We start from the raw sequence: 27,334 nt of genomic DNA, 5'->3' as shown, positions 1-27,334 counted from the left end.
CTTGCGACCTTTGGAAAGCCCTCAAAGACCTCTTCTATCGCGGCAGCAGCAGCTTGACCCCCAGTAACAACAGCCCACAAGCATTATTGAAGCTCACAACCTCCTTCAGCACACACTTCACCAATAAACGTTCCACCATCACCGAAACCATCAATGCATCCCTAAAACTTCACTCACACCCCTCTTATGCCCCCCCCAACCTGCAACCCCAACTCCGACTACATCCCTGCCCTTCTTTTCATTTGCACTTCCCAAAAAATGTCTTCATCCTAATCCATGCACATCGCATCAAGTCATCTCCTCTGGACACCCTCCCCTGTTCCCTGCGCGAAGTGTGCTACAGAACTCTTCATAATTATCTCCAATACTACCAATGTCTTTTTTGCAGTCGGGCATTTTCCCATCTTGCTCTAAAAGTGGTCAAGTCACCCCACTGCTCAAGCAACCAGGCCTCAAACCTAATGACCCGGCAAGCTAATAACCCATAACAAGCCAACCTCTCCACCCTCTCCAAGCTCCTGGAATGCTTTACCCTCAACTAGCTCAAGGCCTACACTACCTCCTCTCCAAACTCTTGCTCCTTCCTGTCAGCCTTCCCTCAGACCTAGTCCACTCAGAATGCACTGACAATGGATAACATTTTTCCATTGTGCACTCCGGTTCAGTCGTTGCACACATTGGCCTTGTCATCTCTGAAGCCTTCTACACCGTTGACCATTCTCTCTTCATTGCCCCCCTGGAATCTGACTTTGGTATCAGTGGCCCAGCCCTAAAATGGATGACATCCTACCTCTCAGACAGTAGTTTCTTGGTCAGAGTGGGGGAAGTCTTCATCCACAGAAACAAGTCTCTTCTGCAAAGTCCCTCAGGGTTCTGTCAACAGCCCCCTGCTGTTTGCAGCTCACACGCCTTCTATTGCCCACCTCGTTGAGAGCTTTGGTGTCGAATACCATTCTTGCACAAATGACACCCTAACCCTGCAGTTCTGTTGATTCCACCAATGCCTCTGGACTCGAGAGGCTCTTGGAGCTCACCGTCACCTTGCAGCGGTGGTTCTAGGTCCAAAAATCTCTCCTTAAATACATCAATCTGAAGTTATCCTGATTGGCACCAGACAGTGTCTCACCACACCCCATAACATCAGGAGAAGGGTAGCAGGTGACCACGACCGGCAAGTCATAGAGTGGGGACGTCCGTCATCTGCTACATGGCCATCAGCCAGCACACCATCGTCTGTCATCGAAAAACAGCTTATTGTGCTCCACTGTACCACTGACCACATCACCGGAATCTGCTATAACTTCCCTCTGGCAATAAGAATGGGAAAAATCGAGTGGCAAAACTGCTGAATGGAGCCGGCGAGGAATCAGCCCCAGTGAGGAGCTCGCATCTGGCTCCAATTCCAAATGGCTCACATGGCGGAGCCTAAACAGACTGAGAGTGGGTTTCGGCAAATGCAACTCTCTCATTAAATCCTTGGACTTCTGCGCAACCGACCAATGCACTTGTCAGGAGAAGCAAACCATGGATCATCTCCTGATATGCCTTGCAGCACCACAATACACTCCTCAAGATTTGGCAATGCCAACACCAGAAGCGGTGGCCTGTGCAGATTATTGGGCAAAGACTATATAGGTTGGACAGGAGACACGACGAAGAAGACCACACCCATGTTCCATTCTAGCATGCTAATTGGTGGCTCTACTCTCCATTTTTCTTACTAACGTCAAGTTCCTCAACATCACTCTTGACTCCACCTTCCCCTTCAACGGCCACACCAACCACATCATCAGATCTTGCGACTGCCACCTCAGGGCCCTCCATAAATTACGTCCACACTCATCTCCACAGAAATCACCAACTTCCTCGCCTTCAGCTTCGTTGGGTCTTGCCCCGACTATTGCAACGCCATCCTTTCCAATCTTCATCAGGTAACCTTGAGAAACTCCAACGGTTGCAAAAACCATCTCACCTGCATCATCCTTGGCGCCTGCCATGCTCGGCAAGATTCCCTCGCCTCAGAATCAGAATCTTTATTTGGACCGGAGGAATTCTATGAGCTATGAAGCTCTTTTTTCACACGTGCCCAGTAGCTGCCCTCCGCTCCCTCCACTTGCTTCCCACCATCACCAGCAATGTCGGCTATAAGGTCGTCTGCCGCATGCCATCGCCTTTCTACTCTTAATCGTCCACTGTATATTTCTTCGTCCCTGTCACGTGCTGCACTACAGGACATGGTAAAACTCTTTACAGCATGGCTCACAACTTCTGCTCTCTCTCTAACTTGGACCAGGAAGGTCACTGCCAGGCGTCATGTCTCCATGGCTACCCTCACTGTCCAGAGAGCCTTCCCGCTGCACACTGACAGCATTCAATCTCCACCAACTTTCAAGAGACAGTCTTTCCCCATGGATTTTCGAGTGACACTGAGCTTGGCTCCATGCCTTCACATCTTGGTAATTTAGGCCGTGAAATATTGTGCCCATTATCAATTGCCTTCTTATTAACATTGCATTTGCTTTATGTTTAAAACCCCATTCCTTCCCATTAAACTTCTCATCAATATTCTTATCTTATAAGTGCATTTTATTTTTTTTATACCACACCTCGGATGCAGTATTTATTTAGGTGGCAGAATAAAGAGGTATTTGAGATAATAGTAAAATTATCACTCAATAAAGGAAGGAATGCAGACCTAATATAATGTGGAAAAACAATGCAGTACAGACAATACACACAAACAAACGAGCTTAAACTAAATTGAAAGGCTTAACTTTACTCATTGGGCTCTCATCTGGCTTTAAATAAAGGAAACCATGGAATCTAATGTCTATGTGAGGAGATAGTAAGTATTATTTAAATAAACTATATTCCTTTAAAGTATGACAATGAAACTTGATTTCATGCGTGTTTGACACTTCACGTGAACATCAAAAAATAGGCGAAAAATGGAGATAATCTATTTTGCTGTATGCTTATATATATATAAAATTGTATATTCATAGCATTGGGCATTGATGGCAACCGATGAATTATGAATAACGCATCCCATGTCAATGGCCAATTGGTTGCATGTGAGGAACGTTGAGCTTTGTATCAGACAGCTGTTAGATGAGGTGCCAAGTATCAGGTCTGAACAAACACTGACACACCCACACAAACGTCAAACATGGAGTCCTGGGGCACTTGTACAACGTGCGTTAGAGGAGGGGATAAGGAAGCCACCCTTCGACCACTGTCATAGCATGATCCTCCATGAACTGTATGTATGCATGTTGAACTTCGTGCCGTACGTAGCCAACAGTGCTAATCTGAGGTGCGGGATAGAACATGGCTGATGAAAATTACGAATTTCAACTTTTGATCTTAAGCCACATCAAGCCAAGAATATGATTTTATTTTGATGTATAATAACACGTATTTGTTACAATTAATGAACGACATGGTATTGTACAAATGTGTGGTGTTAGAACTAAGTGGATAGGAAGGTAGTTGCATTATGAGTGTGGACATGAATACAACCTTATCCTTATTGAAAATCAAATTTATAATATTTTCTTCAGTGAAATAATTACTCACCAGGCAGGCAGATTGTAACCCACTACACATGCAATTTATGCTTTGGAATGATCATAAATCGCAAGTTGCAATTTGTTTTATCTTAATTTAAGTAAAAGTTGAATTTCGAGTTTACTTTATCTCCAACTTAACGAAGCTCGTATTATATATTGGAGTTAAAATTATACCTCGCCTACTTTACTGGTGAGGCAATATATGGAAATGCTTTTGGAGCAGCGTGGTGCTTAAAGTAAGGAGGCTGCAGTTTCACTTCATGGATTTTTGAGCATGATCATATTCCCTCATACAAGTCGATAATGAAAAGCCACGTTCAAGGCACCACCGAGAGCTTCATACATCGAATTATAACTTCGAGACAGGAAGAGAACTACATGAATCAGAAAATCCCAAGTAAGAGACATCACGTGATAGTAATTGTTCAGGAGAGCAGCTCGACTCGTCCAGGACGTATCGTTAGACACGGAGACATAGCTCAGACATTTTGGCACCCAGGGATAGTTGGTATCAATGCCCCCCCTCCTCCTCCCCTCTCCCCCAAATTGAGCCACCGGCCACAACTGCTCGCTTCATTCCCAACAATTTGGCCACACATCGATTCGGGCAGCGGTGCGCCCTCTTGGGAGAAGGGACGATGGCCGATGGATGAAACAGGGAATTACGAATCAGTCAGACATCCCGCTTAGGACCCTAACGGGAAAAGTCATGAGACGGAGGCTTGAGGCTTGATTTAGTAACGTTGTTATATAATTAGAATATGCGATACACCTCAACTGCTTTCATGTTCTCAACGACTTGCATTTGTACATTGGTGGTGGCACTATGGGAGGTATTGAAAGTGTGGGAGCGGTTGGCATAGCAGTTAGCGCTCTGCGCTCCGAAACGCGGTGACCCGAATTCTATTCCCACACACGGCCAATACAAGTGACGATTATCAGAACTGGTCCCGGGCATCCCCTAGGTCGACTCAGCCTCAAATGAGTACCTGGTGCGATGTGTACACATTGCTACTGGGGATACAAAGGCGGCCGGGCGTGGTGCTGGCCTCACGCCGTTCGTGTGCCGTGCTGGCCTTAATAGGTGCTCGCTTGCCCCAACAGTCTGCTGAGGCTATACGGGGGATCTTTGTCTTTGGTATTGAAAGGGTGAGAGAATACGGGAGATGTGAGAGAAGCATGTCAGAAATGTGTTGCAGATGTTCACAGACACGAATTTGACAGAGGGTGATGGGATGTATGTATGTTGAACTTATTTTGCACTGTATGTAGCCAACCGTGCTAATGCATGAGTCAGCAGGTAACAAGAATTAGTGTGTGTAATGACATGAAAACGGCTGTTAAGGAAATATAGAGAAGTGGCATGTGGTGGGGACTGTGTAAAGGATGACCGGCCTTCATAGATGCTCGCTAACAGCACTTGCCCCAACAGTCTGTTGAGGCTATATATGGGATCTATCTTCGTTGTAAAGGATGAACAAAAACTCTATACCATAGAGCTCGTTGTATTTCCAACCATCACCACCTAGCCAGTGAACTGGAGCACGTACACTAAGCCCTCAAGAAGAATGGATATTCAGACTACACAATCCGAAAAGCTGTAGCCCCAACCGTTGGGAAAGAACCATCTGAAGACCCAATCAAAACCATCACCTTGCCATATATAGCAGGGGTCACCAAAAAAAATTCCAAAATCATGAGCAAACAACACAGTACATAAAATTCGTAATTTGATTCCATCTGTGAAGGATGTGATCCCTGACATGCAATAGCCCGGTGTCTACAAACTAAGCTGTGTCTGCGGCAGTAGTTACATTGGGGAAACTAAGCGACATGTCTTGGACCGTGTTCTTGAACATAAGGCAAATCTGAAACACGGTAGGACCAATATCTCAGCCATGGCTGATAATTATTTTAACGCTGTGGGCACACACGAAATTGATTTTGCCAAGACAAAGGTACTCTGCAAACCCACTGGCTATCAGCAAAGATTCGTCCATGAAGCCATCCACATATATAAACACAGGCACAATTTCAACCGAGAAGATGGGTACAAACTCAGCAATCATTGGAAGGACATTATTAACCAGTTTAGGTCATAACTGGCTGTGTTGTTCCCTTCCTACCTACCTATGTTAGCAGTTATTTTCGGCTCTCTGAGTTACATTCACTAACACAGCCACCGTTAGCTATGTTAGTAAACGGTGGCTTGCCATTATTTTCCACCTCCATGTGGCAATGTTCCTTTCCGAGCTCTCTCTAGCTTATATTTACAAGCAAATTTCTTCCATTGACATGCTAATCTCTCACAATACAATGGCCACCCACACAGCTTCGTTTATCAAGATTTCTCCTGACATTTACATGCAAATTTCATCTCTAGCCCCCGCCCACTGACCCTTGGGCAACACCCATCTCAAACCTTAATAACTCCCTGCCTTAGCAGCGCACCCGCCATATATTTGTTCCTGCTTCAGCAGCTCTCACCTGATGACGATTGCTTGTGTTGCGATCGAAACGTCATGATAGTGGTTATTTTTATGATTTTTATTTTTCTATCTACGTGGTTTTACCGAAAAACCCAAAGAATATGAATTCCTGCAGTCACGAAAGCTTTAAGTCAAGATTTAAGGATGAACAGATTCTTCGTTGATACTGCATTGGCAGTTGTGCAGAAGCACAATTAACAAGAGCTCATCCGTCTATAATACTGCCTTAAGAGGAAGAGTATATCATAGATGAGGTTTTGGGCAATGACCCTTCTTCATCGCACATAAATATAAGAGCTCACTGAAGAAGGTCCATTGGCCAAAATTTTGCAGTTTTCTTGTCAAAGGGAGTGATGAGTCTGCGCCAGGTCGTTTGATGTGCTTCATGGGGCACTAGAGGCAGCGCCAAGGTGCGGGCACGTACTGGATTCACAACCATTAGGCAGCACGATGGCTTTTTCTTGAAACTAGATATTGGACAGCTGTGAAAAAGAGCTTGATATCTCATCGGATTCCTCCTGCAGTATAAATACATATTCTGATTCGGTAACGATTCACCTGTGCGGAGTTTATTTTATAGAATTTTGGGAAGATCAAAGAATTATTTTTGTCTCTTTTTTACCTTCTCATTTGTCATTATTCGTGTTATCATTTGTATTGGGTTGTTTTCAACAGCTATACACCGTCTGTAGCCAACCGTGCTAATTAGAGGTGCCTAAATGTAATATAAACATATACTTTACATACGAAATACATAAATGGGTCAATAATCCATTCTCATACACAAAATTCAATGTGTGCATCATGAGTGTACAAGTTAATTTGAATCAATGCCTTGACACATCATTACATGCTGACACGAAACGGGCTTGCCCTCCAAGAACCGCGTTATATGGCAGTCGCACTGTGTCCAACCCAACATCCGGACACCATTCTCATCCTGAGCTTACAGCCTTTTTCCCGGGCCCACCTCGGAAACAAGCCATGACATCATAGGGTCAATGTGGAACCAGGACGGACAAATTATTTTGTTATGTCACCCATAGATTTGATCTTATAACAGCTAAATTTATCCTGATATAATGTGAAAAAAACAGATTTCAAATGATTTCTTCCCAACCCCACTTCTCTGACCATGGAGGGTAGAGAGTGGGAGGGGGGATTTGGACAGAGCATGAGGGACGAGCAGATGGAACCACATGGGCCCTCATGGCACGTGGACTGAACTCCACCTTGAGTGATCTCTACAGAGCCCCTCGAGAGGGTATTATGGCCCATCCTGACTATTAATGGTAGTCCAGTATTCCCTCGTTATTAACGAACTTGCTAACGGCGATTTTGGCTATCTGCGAATCGCATCTGGAACTCTACACGACTGCATCGAGAGAGAAAATGAAACAAAATAATGAGATAAAGTGATGAGAGAGAATGTGGTGCGAGAAAGTGATGAGAGAGAAAGCTTATTTAAATATTTACTTAAGGTAATAAATATATAAGGCCAATATAATTACCCGCGAAATGTGTTTCCACGAGCATCTCCGGAACGTATCCCTCGCGAATAACGAGGGAATGCTGTATATGTGTTTCACTGGTAAGAATGCGTATGTGGACATGTCTGTCTGTTGCCATCCAATAATATAGTTCATATGTTAATAAAGGCACTTTAAATATATATAATAATGCACACAAGACTGTACGATACCACAACATGTAGTGCACTGACTATAAATAGACAGAGCTGCAGATTGTAACATTATAAACGCTCAACCAAAACAGATGTGTGCACGCCCACAGACTCTGTAAATAACATTGTTTTAAAAGCGCGTAGAAATTGCTAACATTTTAAAATCATGCAGCAACAATAATGTTGCCTCTAAGAGTTGCTGTTTCAGTACTATAATTGGACACATTCCCATACAAATATAATACAGTGTATTGATATGTAACAAAATAGATCAACATTCAGACTCCAGCGGTTAGAGGCATTCATCCTTTCTGTATTTCGTTGTTATTGATACAGAAATTAAAATCACTGTGCTTGAGCCATTCAAATACTTACTTTGCATATAATATAAACGCTGTATATAACTGGTGCAATCAATGTATAGCTGCTGAGTGGTTCCCTTCCATTAGTGCAGTGATTCTTAGCCTTTACTGCAACCTTGCACCCCTTTGGTTTTTAATCGTTAAAAAATGTCATCATGTTAATAAATACATGGGTTTGATGAAACAAAGCAGTTGTACTTACGTGCCCGTGTTTAATTTGTGTTTTCGATTATTTCACTTCTAAAAAAATCTGGCAATGTCTCGCACCTCCAGAAAGGGCATCTCGCACCCCAGTGGGTGCGTGCACCCCAGATAAAGAACCACTGCATTAGTGGGATTCAATTGGATAAGGTTGACACCAATAAAGATAAATAATGCCTGCAGGACAAAGGGGGTAATTTATGATCGAGGGCTGTAATTATAAATGGTGGTCTACTTAGCCCATCATCCTTCCGGTGACAATAAAATTAACAACACATTTGATCAAGTAAATAGTTGGTTGTTCTATTTAGAGTAGCCCTTGCCGCAGGAATTTGCAATTTCCATCACGAGCTCAGGACTGCCATTCATGCCAAAAAAGCAATCACACACATGTGTTTCCATACTAGTTTGCATTCTATACGTTATAAGCTCTATGTTGCTTATCTGTGCCACTACATAACAAGCATCACAAGGACAATGAAAGTTGTAATGGCATTTGAAATTCGTTTACCAATTGTATTCTCTATCTCGTGCAACCAGCACACAGCACGAATGTGTACGCACACATCAGGCAGGTTAATTTGGTACCAATGCCCCACCTTTCCACTTGCTCCCCATCAACCTCAGCTTCTACTATATCAGCAAAGGCACAGGGTGAGCAGTGGAATTAGAGGAGGGAGGACTTTACGACGAGCTTATCTTGTGCGTTTTAAAATGAGGTAAATGTTCTTGCGAAATATAGGTATGTAATGACCCAAAGTCCAGGGTGATATGACTATAAAGTTCCAAAGAGTACAAACGATCACACACAATATTGTGGGTGTTACCGTTAATCTCAAGCTTGACTTCGAATTTCATCTCTACTTTCCTTTGATTAAAGCATCATAGGTCATAATTTGTTAAAGCTCACCCTCCCACCCACCCGAGCAAACCCTCAGAGAGCACAAACAATAAAGGCCATTTGTTAAAAAGTGTCTTTGCAAAAGTTTGTGTCAAGTTGCGAAGTCGGTCTCAACGGAACGTCCGATAACATTGTAACAAAACAATTTTTGTCCCTGGGTAGGAAATGTTAATTCCTAATTGCTTATGCCTCAAAAGTACAGAAAATGGCTATTATTCCCCACAAACTTTGCTTTTGTGACCAGAACACAAAAGCAAAGTTAATAATCCACTTTATTAATAACACTGTGTAACAATTTTTTTTGTTCCTGGGTAGTAAGTGTTATATCCTAATTGCTTATGCCTCAAGAGTACAGAAAATGGCTTTTATTCCCCACAAACTTTGCTTTTGTGACCAGGGCAGTCATATTTTTAAATTTACCTATTTTCAATGAGAAAACGTGCATTTGTGCCATTTCTTCACATAAAGTCCTGCTCACAAAAGTTTGTGGGGAATAATAGACATTTTCTATACTTTTAGGCATAAGCAATAAAAAAATAACACTTACTACCCAGGGGCAAAAATCGTGTTACATTATGTTGTAATTGGCTCTATAGAGTTTTCAGAATTACGACATCTATGCCATAACCAATGACCTGACAATTGTCAGCCGAGCGCTCTTTTATTAATATTTGCCTTTCAAAGGCAGTTGCTGATCAGCTGATGGGTGTTTTGAGGCAGCTTTTGTGCGCAACGCAGGGGTGCCTGTAAATGGGTTTGCTTTTAGTTTATTTCCCTCTTTCAGGCCACGTGTGAGACAGGTCAGAGGGGAGAAAATGAAAGAGTTTAAAAATTCAAACCTAACTACATCGTAGAGCTCACTCTTTTCTTAATTAGCATGTCTGGTTTTCAATGTGTCATTTAATTGAAATCGGTTGCTGGGTAACATCCATTAGTGTCCTTTTATTTTCCTGTCAATGCAGCCCTCGCAGTCTGAAACTCCCTTCCTCCCAAGCAGCTGTGCTGCGAGTTGCCGATTCTCCTCTGCCTGTGACCAAGCATCACTTTCCATTTCTAAAATGTATTAATATTCCTCCTTTCCAGAGTATACCCATGTCCCTCGGGTGTGTCCGTTGTCTCCAGATGCGATTGAGGTGCTATGTACATGCAAACATTGTGCAGTATTGTAATAATTTGACAGTTATGTAGATAGAAGAAAATAATAATAACAATAACATAATAAAAATGAAAATAAAGTTAATAAAAAATAATAATAAATCACGTTTCGATCGCAACACAAGCAATCGTGATATTTTTATTATTTTGTATTCACTTTATTTTTATAATTTTATTTATATTATTTTTCCTACCTACGTGACTTTACCGAAAGACCCAAAGAATATGAATTCCTGCAGTCACGAAAGCTTTAAGTCAAGATTTAATTTGACAGTTACCCATTAAATAAATAATTAGTAGCAATAATCGTGTTATCGGCAGTGCTAACCAAACACTGCATTTGCGTCTAAAAATGCGAGTGACCTTGTAATGCTCAATAGTGCTGCCTCAAGCAACGAAAGTAATGTACGAGCGTACGATGTTGTGAATGTAGCAATAATCCTCCGCAAAATAGCACAATCTGTGAAGACAGTGTCAAGATTTATCGCAGCAGCAACCCTCTGCTATCAGTGATCGTCGTAGTGCTGTAATCTCCACCTTCGGTCTTTCACAATCTTTGTCCTAAGTTTAAATGTATCGTTAGCCAGCAGTTTAACAGTGGCTTCAAAGTGAATATAATGTCATGTTTGGCATTAGCCTGAAAACATACCGTGCATTTCAACTGATTATGAAATTGTAAGAGCTTTGATTCCAAAACAGAACTAACTACCAAAAAAATAGCAATTTGGACAAATTGGAGGAGTTTATATATTTATGTAACACGAAGACACTTCTCATATTCGAACAAAATACAATGGTAGCAAATGTACATTTTCAATTATTTATGCCCTCCCACATTTTAAAATACTGTATTGCACAGCTATAAAAATGAGTGAGCGCCTGTGGTAGTTTGTCCCAAAGGGTTTGTTACCAGCAAGGTAAAGTGGTGCTTAACCGCTGTCGGCATTCACCTTTGACAACAAATAAGTACAACGTTACATCTCTTTTTCTTTGAGAATTGCAATTATTTGTGACATGTAGCACTTTCATACGAACTAATTTAATGCGTGAAATCGAATTTTACGTAAACAGCATTTCAAATTGTACAAGGTATACAAGATCATTGAAATATGTTTATCTTTAAAATATTTCAGTTGACCCAAATAAAACAGTGTTTAATCTTTATTAACAAAATAAAAATTGTTATTGCATGCACACATATCTATGACTGTAATATAGAGCTTTGCTGCCATGAGAAAGACTCACATATATATATTTATTTGATATAATTTACACATTGGGCCAGCTGCCTGACTCGTAATTAAACAGTTATGAGTTTAAATCCTAGTTCGACATCTACCCAACCCATCATCCCAACAGGATTGCTCAATACGAATGTGAAATTAGAAGTGGTTGCCTTGTCGCTATCATAGTAATCAACGGTGGTAGGCTTGCTTATTCCATAGGATGTAAAACCTGTACTATTGAATTTTGACTTAAAACTTTCGTGACTGCAGGAATTCATATTCTTGGTTCTTTTGGTAAAGTCACGTAAATAGAAAAAAAAAATCTAAAGATCAAAATAAAATTAAAATAATAAAATAAAAAATACTTTTTTGTAAATAAAATCAAAATATATATTTTTTCTATTTACGTGACTTTACCTGTACTATTTGTTCATGATTACCTCGTATCACTCATTCCAGCATGCCTTTTATGATTGATTAACTATAATTCTCACACTTTTTGACTACTCTGACGCTGCATACAGATCAGCTACTAATGAAACATTGAACAAACTAAACCTGCTTTATCATTCTGCACTGGCTGTACCACAGGACCCACCATTATAACCTCTCCTTAATATCCATACTCACATCACTTGATGAAAGAATACATTTACATTGGGCCCTGTTCATCCATAAAAAAACCTTATTGGCAAATCTGTGCTATACTTAGCTAATTCATTAACCCCATTGTCAAACCTAATAAACCTAAGACATACATCTAATTGCATTTAAACTATCTCTAGAACAACAATTGGAATAGGTGACAGAGCCTTTGCCATTGCAGCACCAACATTTAGGAACAACCTTATTCCTCCGTTAACATCGTAAGTATTCCTTTAAAAAATATCCTGAAGCAGCAGTTAAGTGCTGGATACAACCAAATTTGCCAATGTGATTTGTAACTTTGATCCTTACCCATGTGTCAATAGTTACATTTTAAGGTGCACTTCTAATGGAGGGACTGTGTGTTTTATTGGTGTGGTATGGGACTGAAGGCTGTTGTATTTCTACCTTGCCCAAGTTTGCATGAGCGCTGAAAAATCGAAAGGAATTTATGTACGTGTGAAATTTGTACTCATATGCTTTATCTATTGTTTTAATTTTAGTGACTTGCTTTACCTTTACTCTATTTTGCAGTCCTATAAATTTTTGTTATTGTTTGCTGTTGTAACTTGCTGACTCACGCCTACTGGAGATCTGCGAAAAAGAGCTTCATAGCTCATCGGATTTCTCCAGGATAAATAAATATTCTTATTCTGACTGTCTCTTAAGGACCCAAGTTATTTTTCTGCACACATCTGGAATCATATTAAGCATGTATTTTTAATCTCATTTAACATGGGGTGAAGCCTAAACTCATGGCATCACCCTTGACAGCATCGCTGTCTCACAGCACGGTGTGTGTATGTGTGAAAGCATCTTGGGCCATGACATGAGAGAACGTTTCATCTGCTCGTGCAAAAAAAAACCCTCTTGCTGTCAATCACATCCATGCTCACCGCAGGGCGTAGAGCACCGTTCCGTTGGGGAATATGCGTATGAGCCGGTTCTCCACCGTGATGTCGTGCAGGAAGGAACGCTTCGAGTCCACGATGAAGGTGTCGGGCACCCATAGCAGCTCCACAAGCCGCCCGTCCAGACTCAGGCTCTTATTGCCCTCGAAGCACAGCCTCTCGTCCTGCCAGCGCTGCCGCAGGAAGATTGTCGCCGTGTAGTCCTGATCGCAAGGGATGCTTTCATTAGGGCCGTATGCCTTTCGTGTGTTGCTTTATTTTGACTTAAGCACGCGAATAAACGTGACAAAACGTGCTTACGCTTTTATAAAGTGAGTCCAAGTATATCCCTGCTCAAATGAGTATAGGGGGCGCGGGAGGGGGGAGGCGATGCACATCTTTGTTGGTGGCTCTGTTCAAGGGTTGCACTGCTGTGCAGAGATCTAAATGGATACTTTGTCTCTTAGCATGACGCTGATAGCACAATCAGGACAACATTTTCTCCAGTAAGATGGTCATTATCGTACTGTACAGCAAGTCAAAACGAAGTGCTGCATAGGCAAAGACCCATGTAGTATTGATCTCGAGTGGTCGCCCAAAGTAAGTGATGGAAATTCCACATTTCTATGGACAGTTAATCCATAGTGCAACCTATAGACATTCTATCCCTAGGACAGCCTTTGTTGACTTTCCACAAAGTGCTACTGGTATTATTGACCACGCAGGGTTGATAAGTTGATCTTGCAACCCGTCTGATCATGAGTGAAGTTCCACAGCACCATCCAACCTACAATATTGCAGCATTTTTACAATTTCCATTTTTGTACATTGGCCGTCCTATAGAGACAGATCCCTACCACAGGAACGTGGAAATTACCGCACTGGCTCATAGCCACCAACAGAGATTAGCCACTGTGTAACACTTAGATTTGAAGCTTTCGTGACTACAGGAATCCATACTCTTTGGTTCTTTCGGTAAAGTCATGTATGTTTAGTGACATAAGAAGGGAGGGGCTGCTGGGGGCTCTGGGTTCCCGGGTGGGTCCAGACGCTTAAGCCTCTGGGCGCCAGGCGTTGGGTTCCCAGGGGGTCCAGACGCTTAAGCCTCTGGGCGCCAGGCGTTGGGTTCCCAGGCGCTTAAGCCTTTTGGCGCCGCCAACGGGGGGGCTGTGTGTGCTCTGTGGGATGTCTGGTGGCGCACACGGCCCCACCCCTCGTTGGACTAGGCATAAAAAGGGGAGCTCCCTAGACGATCGGGGCCAGTTGTAACTCAAGACCCAAGACCCACGACCAGCCATCTGAAGACCCTGGGATGTTGTGAGAGCGAGTGGTGGGACTCTGGAACTCCCGACTCTACGACCTTGGGAGGGCAAGTTCCAGAGCGTAGCCAGAGTAGAGTATCTAGGCTGTGGACCTAGCCTGTGTACCTAGGCTGTAACAGAGTATCAGGACTGTTGGAGTGTTGTGTTGTAATAAAGAAGTTACCTCTACAAGTGTCTCCGGAACCTGTTACATATGTATGAAATAAAATAAATCACGACGTTTCGATTGCAACACAAGCAATCATCATCAGGTGGGAAAACCACAGCTGATAGTGGAAACGATGGGCCGAAGTGGAGTACCTTCTTTATGGATTTTAGGAAGACCATAGAATCTGGGTGGTCTCGTAGCAGAAGTGGGCCATGTGTGGGCTAAAAACACTGCTTCACTAGCCATACCTGTAACACGTCCAATGTAATATTTCAGACAAGAGCAATTTCTTTTTCTATAAACAGGCTATTCAACAATTGTTACTGTTTTCATATTTCACATTGATCATCACTGTAAAGAACGCGTTTAATAATATGTAGTGAGTCCAACTGTGGCGCAGACGTTCTTCTTCAGAGGCAACACATTTATTACACAACACGTATATACAAAAGGGGTAGCTGCCCCTTTACCAGATAGAGCCTAGGGTGGTGACCACCCAGCTAACTACACTACCACACAGGAGTTATGGCTACGACAGACCGGAACCCGTACTCGGGTCCCGGGCCACGTGTTGGTGCCTCTTCAGAAGTAGAACGTGGGACTTCCAGCTTGCAGAATGAAGCAACCCCGGTCCCTCCCAGGGACCCACCTTATATCCTCCCGGGTTGGGGCCGACTCCGCCCTTGGCCCCGCCCACCTTCGCTAGCGTTCTAGCTCCCTCTCGAGAGCTCTCCCCGGACACGTGATCACCCCTTAGCCCCCCCCACCTGGGGGCCTCCATATGGACACTCTTGATCACGTGCCTAATGGGTCAACCAGAGTGCCATGGCGCGAGGCAACCCTGTCCCAGGGCTGACACTCTCCCACTCCCTCTAGTGGGAACCCGCACTGCACACTATGCATGGTGCCATCGCTATCCCAGCGCTCACGAAGCCCCGCTAGGGCTGGTACTACACCCACCTACGGGGTGTACGCAATGATAGTGCATCGCACGCTATGGCCCTCTAGGGCCGGCACCATACACCGACATCCACTTGTATCATATTTACATCGCAGAATCGTGAGAGATCACGACGACTTGGAGGGTGGGGTGGGGAGGGGGGGCTTCATCCAAGCGGTGGATTGATTGTGGATGATAAAAACTAAATTGTGCATCTAGTTGCTTCAACATCTTTTAAAGAATGTATATTAAACCGTTTATACCCTTTGCTAAGGAGTTTCTAATGATCGGGGGATAATCGCCTTGGGAAAGAGTATTCTGTGGTAATGGAAAATAGTTCTCTGCACTTGCATATAAAGTCATTGGCTGCGCCATAATGCTGAACAACCCTCTCTAAGGATGGCAGTATTATTCATGATGTTCCCACAACATATTATAAAATTCTAGATTTAAAGCTTTCGTGACTGCAAGGATTCATACTCTTAGTAAATAAATTAATTTTAATTTCATTTTTTACCTACGTGACTTTACCAAAAGAACTAAGAGTATATTATAAAATGTACTGAAACTAGGGTTAAATTGGCATTTACCTGCTTTCTCGAGACAACTGGACTTCCCAGCCATGAAATTTTTTAGGTACACAGCTGACATGCAATATATATAAAATACAGTAGAACCTCGAAGATCGAACGCACCAGAATTCGAACAAATTGGTGTTCGAACGATATTTCCGAACATTTTTTGCCCCGTAAACCGAACGAAATTCGGAGGTCGAACGGGCAATTGAGACTTGAAAGAACCTGTACGGCTGAGACGCGTATGGCCAGCATGCATGACGCTCGCCCAGACAAAGGTTTTACCATATGAGAGGCTCAGTTAAAAATATCACCCAGATAAGGCAGTACCCAACCGAGTGAGCAATCTTTTTAATGATAATGCAATGAGTCATTTTCGAAACATCCTAAAACGGAGGCAGAAACAAACCTCTTTAGATAAGTTTTTAGTCAGAAAGAGCTCAAGTGACTCACAGTTACAGGCAGGAAAGAGGCACAAAAGAGAAAGAACCCCAGAAGGGAAGTTGCCCGACGTTATTATGGAAGGGGACTCCCCCTCCAACAATAACACCACCACCTCCTCCTCCTCACCACTATCCACTCAAGCCATCAACTCTCCTTACTACAGGTAAAGTGAAGTTCATAGTTCATTTATTCCATATATTTATTCATTTATTACATTTATTTATTGTGTTTCTTGTTTTTTTGTATGATTTTATGCATGTAATTACTGTAAACTTCGTGTAAAAATGTTTTATAATGACATATTTCTTGTGTCTGGAACCAATTAATGTAATTTACATAAATTATTATGGGGAAAATTAATTCGGTGCTCGAACAAATCGGTGTTCGAATGGCCTTCTGGAACGAATTAAGTTCGATCTCCGGGGTACCACTGTACAAGATCAACACCATATGACGCGATATTTTTTTTACTTGTCCAGGAAATGCTGTATTTCATATACATGTTGGATGTAAAAAGCATAATAATAATTGCGCATGTGTTTGCTATTTATCTATCTTCTAAGAAAATGTTTCTTGTCAAAATAATATCACAATGTAAGGACATATATAGAGAATGCATTTTAAAATATATATCATGAATTCTTGTTCTGCTTATTTTATTCTGGCTCCAGGCAACTTGGAACAAATCATATTTTCATGCCTATGTGAGACTTAGTGACTTTGAAGTAAGCTGCCAATATTTCACTGTCATTAAATCATTTTTAAGCATTGATTTTAAATGACCTTCCTTCCTTATTACAAAGCATTTATGTGACTATGTTGAAGCTGCTATTTCAATATAATCTTGACAATTAGACAAGATAGCATCCGTTGTAATTAAAGTAACTCGTCTACTGCGTAGGTTTTTGCGGTTGCACTGCATAGCTCTCTCATATGTTTTCGGAAATCAATTGGCTGTGATGTCTGATGTTTCACTACAAATCCTGGGAGCTTCTTCATGTACTCAGTATTCATTTCCAAAAGAATCTCCCAGTGTACGTTAATGTAACATGTTCTGTAGCTTGTCTCCAGGAAAAGTAATTATTATTCCCATGTTAAAATATTCAGAATAACTCAAACAATTAGCTATGCATACACGTAAAAAAACCTGCCTGCCATTACCTTCGCTCACATTCATAGGCAAAAAGACAACTGTTCTTGTTGAGATTCAAAGAAGCAAAATAACTACAAATGTGGAGAGAAAAACATCACTTTTCTCCTGAAGAATGTTATTATTGTTCTCATTTGCCTCACCATGTTGATCTCAGAGATGGTGTCAATGCTTGCAATGTCGAGACTCATGCCGATGGCCACTGGCCCATCTGAAGGAATACATGTGAGTAAAAAATATACTTAATTGACATGTCATGAGAGGAAAAACTACAATTAATTCGTATTACATCATTCTCATAATTTCATCATATTCTTTGGTTCTTTCGGTAAAGTCGCGTATATAGAAAAAAAAATTAAGTGAATAAATAAGAAAATTAAAACCCCAAAGTGGTAGATGACATCTTTCCAATGATGTCATCAACCACTTTTGGTCATGACTTGATTTGTGTTTTCTTCTTCTTGGTTCTTTCGGTAAAGTCACGTAGAAGGGAAGTAATAAAATAATAAAACATAATAAAATTATTCTCACGACGTTTCGGCCACAACGCAAGCAGCCGTCCTCAGGTGAAAACCAGGTCCGTCGAGGCGACAGAGTCTGAATGCCTCAGGTCCGTCGAGGCGACAGAGTCTGAATGCCTCAGACTCTGTCGCCTCGACGGACCTGGTTTTCACCTGAGGACGGCTGCTTGCGTTGTGGCCGAAACGTCGTGAGAATAATTTGATTATATTTTATTTTTATTATTTTATTACTTCCCTTCTACGTGACTTTACCGAAAGAACCAAGAAGATGAATCCCTGCAGTCACGAAAGCTTTAAATCAAAATTGTGTTTTCTTGTCAACCTCCACCATCAGCAGTGTGGGTGTCTGGAGCGAGGTGCAATGATTGCCTGGCGGCCCTTTGATTGGTGGAAACCCACCGCCGGTGTCGTTGTTTTTAAATCCTTTATATTAAGTTCACTTGCTTGCTTGCTTACGCGCTTACGACCGTGCAAATCTTTCGGTCGTTTTTTAACCCACTTCCCGTGATCCAATCGAGCTGACATTTTGCACACAGACTCGTTGTGCGTGACAATTTCTTTTCGTGAAAAAAAATTCAAAAATGTTACACTTTTTAGGTAATTTTTATTATTATTTAATTACCAATTGCTTAATGGTGGCAGGCAATCATCTGACCCATAGGTGGCAGCCATCTCAAGCCAGAGGACGAGAGGACTCTAGCCTCCCGTTTCAAAGACCAATGTGGGCTGGGTTGTGGCCCATTGAACACGCATATAAAGGATTTATAGTGAAAAACTTTGTTTTTACGGGTTAATTTTTTCCTATCTATAACATTAGCTGCCCTGCCCATGCTGCTGACACACGTGGGCTATACCCATCTTTAAACCTTTATAAACAGTTTGCCTTTAGAGGCTAACCCCCCTTTTCCTGATGACGGCCGCTTGTGTTGCGATCGAAACGTCGTGATTTTTTGTTTCTATTTTATTATATATATTTTTTTCTAACTTTTTTTTTCTATCTACGTGACTTTACCGAAAGAAACTTGATTTGAAGCTTTCGTGACTGCAGGAATTACTCTTTGGTTCTTTCGGTAAAGTCACGTAGAAAGAAAAGAAAATTTAATAATAGAGTACGACGTTTCGATTGTAACACAAGCAACTGATAATGGTTGCTTGTGTTGCAATCGAAACGTCATACTCTATTATTTATTTTATTTCTACCTGACTTTACCGAAAGAACCAAAGAGTAATTCCTGCCGTCACGAAGGTTTTAAGTAAAACATTTATTTCATATTCTTAGGTTTTTTCGGTAAAGTCACGTAGGTAAAACATCAAAATTAATGAAAATAAAATAAAATAAAAACAAAAATCACGACGTTTCGGAGGCAACACAAGTCTCCGTCATCAGGTGGGACCGTCACAGCCGAATTAGCTGCATCAAGTGATGCAGCTAATTCGGCTGTGACGAAAAAATTAGTTGCATCAAGTGATGCAGCTAATTCGGCTGTGACGGTCCCACCTGATGACAGAGACTTGTGTTGCCTCCGAAACGTCGTGATTTTTGTTTTTATTTTATTTTATTTTCATTAATTTTGATGTTTTACCTACGTGACTTTACCGAAAAAAACCTAAGAATATGATTCCTTGCAGTCACGAAAGCTTCAAATCCATTTATTTCATCATAATCTATTTAAAGTAACTATCAGTCTCGATTTAAAGCTTTCGTGACTGCAGGGATTCATCTTCTTGGTTCTTTCGGTAAAGTCACATAGAAGGGAAATAATAAAATAATAAAGATAAAACATTTAATAATTATGTTGGAAAGACGCTGTCTTTCGACAGAGTTGTTCTTCACCTGAGGACGGCTGCTTGCGTTGTGGCCGAAACGTCGTGAGAATTATTTTATGATGTTTTATTTTATTATTTTATTATTTCCCTTCTACGTGACTTAACCGAAAGAACCAAGAAGATAACTATCAGTCATTGAAAAAAACTGCATTCGCAAAATGTATATGTACAGTACATAACATGTGAGATGTTTGCAATCTCCTTGATAGATGTTTTGATTAGCCATGAGGCCAATCTCAGATTAGCGAATTATATCGTGACCTACATAATATACGAGGTCAGAGTATTTTGTACAAATTTCCTCATTTACTGTAGTGTGTTGTGTTTAATGTTGGGTTGGCAAAATTAACTATAATGAGTGCTCATTAAGGTACCATAAGGATGCCAGAGACCTTTATGATGAAAAAAACATTGCTTATTGATTAGCAATTGCTAAGCAATACAGAGACAAATTGGAGGATGTTATTTAGCAAAGCAGCAATTGTCATTTAAATATTAGCATTTGTATTTACGTGTTAGAACGTTATTAGGAAAACTCATATACAGTAGTGCTATGAAACATCTGGTGTTGGATGAGAGCCATCTATCTGCCTTTTTATGCAAATAGTCTTGACCCCCGTCAACCCCATGCGATAGAATTTTAGGTGCAATCTTAATGATCAAAGTGAGAGCCAGTGACCCCAATAGAATTGGACAGCCCCCGCAGCTATCCCGAACATTCAATTATAATGCAAACGATATTAAAATATTAGCACACCGTTGTTGATTTTTTTTAAGTACATCGTATTCCAGATACTGCTGCTTTTGGGTCATTGCAAATGAATAATGTTTAAAGCATTGCACGTGACACTTTTTGAACGAGCAAACATAAACGGCTTACTGTCAAAAGAGGGCCGGAGGTACTTGTTATATCCCCGCATGAGGTTCTGAATTTTCTGAGGAAGGGCATCACCCTCCTTGTATTCTTGACTTCCTTGGCTGGCCAATACATTGGCAACAGGGTCCGTATGCGTCATTATAATTACAAAGCAAGATCGTGTACGAATGCCGTAGCGAAAATAAACTGGACATTTCTCTGCAACCAGACAATTATGTTAATAACACACATTATCATTCCACCAGAAAAAATAAACATCACGTGTAAACCCATCAAACGGAAGGAGATGCATGTAATGCTGTGCCTTCTTAAATATATGCTGACAGTGGTGTTTGTAATGGTCAAATGTAATCAATTATCCACTCAATCATGCAATTCCCTTATTTATAACCATGCTATATCCTACTACGATAGAATATATTTGAAAAGAGACACCTGACCCCAATACAGTGTGGAAAAATAATTACTACGGTGTATTACTGATTATTGTTTTGCCTATATCATCTGGATTGCGCTTGGTCTCATTGAATCTCAGAAGCTAAGCAGAGTTGAGCCTGAATAATCCTGGGATGGGTGACCACCATGCATAAAATAGGCATTATAGGCTGCTGCTGGGCTACTAGACATTAGCAACAGAGGACAGTACATAAACATAAATTGTTGCACTGTAACTCTCTCCCCCTCCCACATTGAGAATGCTTTCACTGAACTAACGACCGATATGGTGAAGCATTGACAAAGAATCTCCGTGACCAAGAGGGCGTAGCAAGGCCCTCGTCCAGCAGTGGATTGGCAAAATAGGCTGCACGTGTGCTGATCGATAATAAATATAGTTACTGAATATAGCAACAAATATAATTGTTGACCAATTCAAAGAGAACATTGAAAATGGATTACGATTAGATGATTTTTTTAGAAATGCACAGCAATTAGGGTAATCGTTTATGTTGACAAAAGGTGAGAAGGTACACACTGAGAAGTTTACTGAACATACTCAGTGGCGTCACTAGGGTTGGTGTCACCCAGTGCGGTAACTCATGGTGTCACCCCTCATGGACCTCCGCCCGTACCAGACCATATAGAATCCTTCGTAATGTTTTTTGTACTAATGTTACTTGTAAATCGTAATTCCCGTATATCACTGAATGTAATGGAAATAGTAGTGACATAAACAACTAGCAAAAATAAAATTACACCTTTAAATTACAATATTTCCTTGAATTGCTACTTCTTTCTCAAAAAGTTATTGATATAGGTTCCCAAATACTAATTACCACAATATTGTAGCTAAAACACCAGAAAATTTTACAAAATCAGCGACTAGCGACGAAAACAACAGCGCATGCTTGTAGCGTTTGCAGAGGAAACCATGTGACTCGAAGCGTCACTGTAATTGGGTAATAATGACATCTCTGACCGGAGCGCTTGAGAAGGTTAAAAAAGTGAATTAGCATAGAGTTTTAGCCTTGTAGGTATATTGATACAGTACATGTAAGCTGGGCTTACGAAAAATGTTTTTGTTGTTATAACCAACTACTGTACTGGGATATATTTTTTTTTATAAAAAAAAAAATTCTGCTGAAACACTGCACAAAAATTGTATAGACAGTAATTTTGGTGTCACCCCCTCTGTTGGTGTCACCCAGTGCGGTCCGCACCCCCCGCACCCCCCTAGTGACGCCACTGAAAATACTGACTGGTGTTTTTTTTGCCTGGCTGTGACATTACGGTTGTAATGCATCTGGCAGACCAATTCCAGGATTATTTTTGCATAATCTCCGTGTGCCATTTTTTATAATAAAAAAAATACTTGTTGCATTCAATCATCATCACTGTGCAGATTCAAATTGTGTTAATATGATAACAAGGCAATTTTCTATGAATTTACATTTTTCATGCTGACAAAAAATCTCGCCTAATATATCTCTGAAATAAAAACTGTAAAAGAGCTTATGCATAGCAGGTGGAGCTTAATGGATAATTAAAAAAAATGTATGTAGGGCATCCATTTCTATGAGGTTATTGAAAACCTCAAAACAGAGAAACTTCAATAACTAATTTTCTAAGTGTTAAAATGTATACCTAGTGTGTCGGTTACAAATAAAAAAAGTAAAATGCATCTTTAATATATATTTTTTAAATCATAGACATGCATTTTAACCATGCAGACATACACCGTCACATTTTGGGATACCATTAAATACACTTGTGATCATTGAGACAAAGACCCAAAGTTAATTCTATTTGTTGTTATCTTATTTTAACCCTATCGCTCTCAAAATCGTCCTTTCTCCGCTGCATTCAATCTTAATTCCAACTATAACTATGAAAACACACACGCACTCTGAGCCTGCTGTGGAAGTTAACGTCCACACACACACGTGTTTTGCAAATGCAAAGCGTTTTATGTTCACGAATGAAATCCCTTCCATTTGTTTTATCTGCATGATAATTACACAAAAAAAATCAGCGTTACAATGAACAATTTTCTTTGGTTATGTTGCACACATGTGACTCGCATTAACTTAACTGTGAAAGCATTCTGTAATAGTGAACAAGTTATTTGGTGCTACTGCGTTGGAAGGGATGCACAAGCAGAATTAACAAAAACAACTCAACACAATCGTCAGCAACACTGCGTTCGAAGAGAATCATATCTAATCGGTGACGTTTGGGCAATAACCCTTCGTCTGCTATGAAGAAAGGGCCATTGCCCAAAACGTCGCTGATTATTTACATTTTCTCTTTTATTGCATTATAACAGTAAAGTCAGCATATACACCGTACATCTGTAATTGACAGTGCTCGTAGTAGTAGTACGATTCGCATTATACAAACTATCCTTACAGAACAAAGTCACGAATGTGTTCACGTTTGGCTTATGAGTGGCATGTATCAACCTTACCTGCACTTGATAAGTTGTAACAGCAAGCTATAATATAACAGCAGCATCCTTTTCTGTTTGGTTGTTGATCCAAATTTTAAAAAATTACCTGCAAAAAAAGGTTAAAAAAAACGTGTGTAAACATTCTTTGTACCAATATCTTCCATAAATTATCATTTGATTTTCGCATGTAGGGACCCAAGGATGCCACCGACAAATAAAATAACTCACATTGCACCGCGGATTCTGCCACTGATAAAATGCAATTGAGCCTTGCTCCAATCGAGGACATGGGGGGGGGGAGCACGCATGCAAACGATTACATAGTTATTTAATCGTTCACATTAAATCACCGCTGATAAGGATGTCTTTTCGTGGGATGTAAAAAAGAATCTACAAGATGTACTCACCTGTCTCTCGGTGTGTTGTGTTGCTCTCCCCTTGCAGCAGAACAGAGAATCGCACTCGCGACGTGCACGAAGCCCCCAAGGCAAATGTTCTCCCATGCACGCGTTATAAAGAACGCGCAGGCTTATTCACCAGAACAGCATCAATACGTGTCCCGCCAGCGCACATTCACCCACGTGTCTGACCATTCCTTGGTATTTTACGATTTTTTAACACATGCATTCGGCTGCACTAATTTGCAGCAATTGCACGATAGTTGTAAGGAACAATAAAATACAACGAAAATAACACTTGAGAATTAAGACCTCGTTTTGCAGTTTTAATTATTAGAACTCACCGTGTCCCCATAGATGTGTCGTGACCGTAAGTCTTCAGAATAATAAAGCAATTGGCAATTTGTGCCGCGTTCTATCCCTCAAATCGATAGACGCATGAGCGGCTTGTATCCAAACACGTCACACGCAGCCTGAACGCAGCGCTGTCTGCTCCTAAGTTGTTTTTAGCAACGTGCTGATGGAAGAAATTCCCAGGAGATATTTTTTGGAATGAAATGCCCTCAAGGAGAGGGAGAGAGGGAGGGGAGACAGCATAGCACCAAGGGTGACTGTATAGTATTAAAAACCCCAATACGTACAAGCAAAGACTTTCGTTGGAAAATTAACCTAATAAATATATATTTTAAAAGTATATATACATATTTACCTTTTACCTATTAAATACTCTTGATCCTTCTGACAATGTTCATGCATTGTGTGCTTGTGTCTGAAAGAATAATCCAAATGGTAAAATACAAATTCCAACGTGACATTGGACGTGAAAATATCACCGACGTGTGACATGAAAACAGCACAATATCACGATAGTGGCAGGTGGTCGTGAACGAGGCAACGGAGAGGAAGACATGGTTGTGGTTTGGGGGGTGAAGGGAGTCCAACAAAGAGAGATCAGAGAGAAATGAAAAAGGCAGCGAAAGATAACTAGCGTACAATGCAGAAGCGGCTAGCGCATATTTAACGCTCAGCGTTAAAGATGAACCCAATCTGCGTGAATAAGACAATCAGGGGCACTGTGCCAGTGCAATCTGCCTCATGCCCATGATGTCACATTAAGCTTGAGTGCACAGCTGCCCTGCCAAACGACCACCTACCTCCTTAGGATTGCTTTAGAGTTGGCAGGTCAGCCTGAACAAATGATATGTTCCTGCGTGTCCCGTATAGTTTTACAGATGCCTTAGCGCATGCCCTTCGAAACCACATCAGTCCTCGCAGCCTTTCAATGTGCGACTTTCCCTTTCCACTGATTTAAAGGCACGCTCAGTGTCCATCTCCAATTGCACACACAGTATTCAGACAACACAGAGATGTAACGACTGGGTTGACAGCCGTAGGTTTATTTGATGTGCACAAGGTGTAGACGGTGCTACGGGGCTGTCTTCGCAAGGGCTCTTACGTCCTATTATTTTTACACCGGCAATGGAAACCTGGAATGTGATGTGTTGCTTACGCATATTGATTTGATGAGTAATTGCTCAAATCAAAGTTGGCGTGACTGAGAGTGGGCTTGTGCGAGTAGCTCGGAATGCAGTATTTTCCAGCATCTCACTCAGATTGCTCCAAGGGTCCGAATATAAACGACCTACGCAGTAGCTGCACCTTGGTGCAAGGGCCCCTTGCATTTTATATTGCATTTCATGAGCACAAGTTCATTGCCATGTCAATTTATCCTGCTATGAGTGATGTAATGTTAGTGAAGATAATCCAAAATATTATGAAAGAAATAACGCCCACAATTTGTGCGGGTGTCCTTTAGCTCCGACAGAATGTGCAATACCTCGTGGCCGCTACTGTACTGCTTAAATCCACCAGCATATGTATGACTATTATCTGTACACAACAATGCAAAATTCACCACCAAACCGTATTTTATGCAATATATTTTCTGTGGTTGTTTACGATGCTTTCAGGAGCACAAAAAATGCGTATCGTTTGTCCAGCAGGCACTGACCCTATTGTCTCCAGATAAGCAGCTTGAAACATAGCTTGAAACACAGCCACATAAACCATAAACCACATGAAATAATGATCCGTCACGAGTACACGTATTGCTATAGTAATTACATGATTAAAATACACACATTAAAGTCAAATAGGTGGATAAATTCAAATGTTATCCTATTACTTGATCACATAATAAATGCAAAGCGTGATGACATATTGTGTTTAATTGAAATAACGCATATGCAAATAAAATGCACCTAATTACTATTCATACTTATTTGCATCACGGCAGGGTTTTTTCCCCTAAACTTACAAATGTATTTAATTGGAGCCTCTCATGTAAGCAGCCACCTCTTTGCAATTTTTTGACACAATGTGCAAAACCTGATTACCTCGTACATGTCAATATATACAAGCATTAGCACAGAGGATTCCTGCTGAAAGTTCGTTGTACAGATTCAATGGATCATGTACTCTACATTTTGGGGGACAAATCAAACTGTGGGGTTTTTTATTTCTTTCTTCCTCCATAGCTCGATAGGCTCCGCAAACAGACGGCCTTCTAGGGAAATCTTGAACTCAAACAAAAGCCGAGCGCTTCATCTTGGTACCGTGAAAGTAAAATGCCCAAGTTTAAACGTTGCAGTGGCTGGGTGGCTCAGACCACTGAGATAATGGTTTCTAATCCAGGCAGCAACCCATGATTAAAACGGCCTCAAATTTAGACAATTGAAGATTTTAGTTCTGTTACCAATTGCTGCACAAAAACCCTAATAGTTGTTTGATCAACTCAACTTATGCATTTCGGTATGTCATACAGCAAACCTCTCTATAGCAGGGTGTATAGGGGAAGTTGCAGTGCCTCTGGTGTGGCTAAAAGGGCACTTGAAGGTATCTCAGAAACAGTCTGGGATATCTCCTTACATAGGCCATTTTCTAATTAGTGATGTACTGCTGGAGCTGCAAATTTCTTCATCCTGTAACACAACACTGATGGCACAATTGCAATAACATTTTGAAGAGACAAGCATGTTAGAAATAAAAAATGTAAATGTGCCTATGCATATGTATAGATTCATTGGATTCATGACACCATTCGTATTTAGAAGCAAAGAG

General features: G+C 41.1%; 1 protein-coding gene across 1 annotated transcript in view; it reads right to left on the bottom strand.

Moving 5' to 3' along the window:
- The window catches only part of LOC144718004 (gamma-aminobutyric acid receptor subunit pi-like), a 41,553-nt gene extending 17,672 nt beyond the window's left edge, over nt 1–23,881 (bottom strand). The window contains exons 1-4 of the mRNA XM_078593862.1: nt 23,835–23,881; nt 20,933–21,030; nt 17,848–17,915; nt 13,132–13,349 (exon numbers count right to left, since the gene is read on the bottom strand). Of these exons, the coding sequence (XP_078449988.1) occupies nt 13,132–13,349; nt 17,848–17,915; nt 20,933–21,030; nt 23,835–23,881 (431 nt within the window). The remainder of the gene's footprint in view (nt 1–13,131; nt 13,350–17,847; nt 17,916–20,932; nt 21,031–23,834) is intronic.
- Nucleotides 23,882–27,334: the final 3,453 nt, after the last annotated feature.

This window comes from Lampetra planeri, chromosome 4, assembly GCF_965212315.1.
Source record: "Lampetra planeri chromosome 4, kcLamPlan1.2.h2, whole genome shotgun sequence".
In the NCBI taxonomy this organism is placed as follows: Eukaryota; Metazoa; Chordata; class Hyperoartia; order Petromyzontiformes; family Petromyzontidae; genus Lampetra; species Lampetra planeri.
The sequence above is the reverse complement of the archived record's forward strand: the minus strand, read 5'-3'. Positions and strand labels throughout refer to the sequence as shown.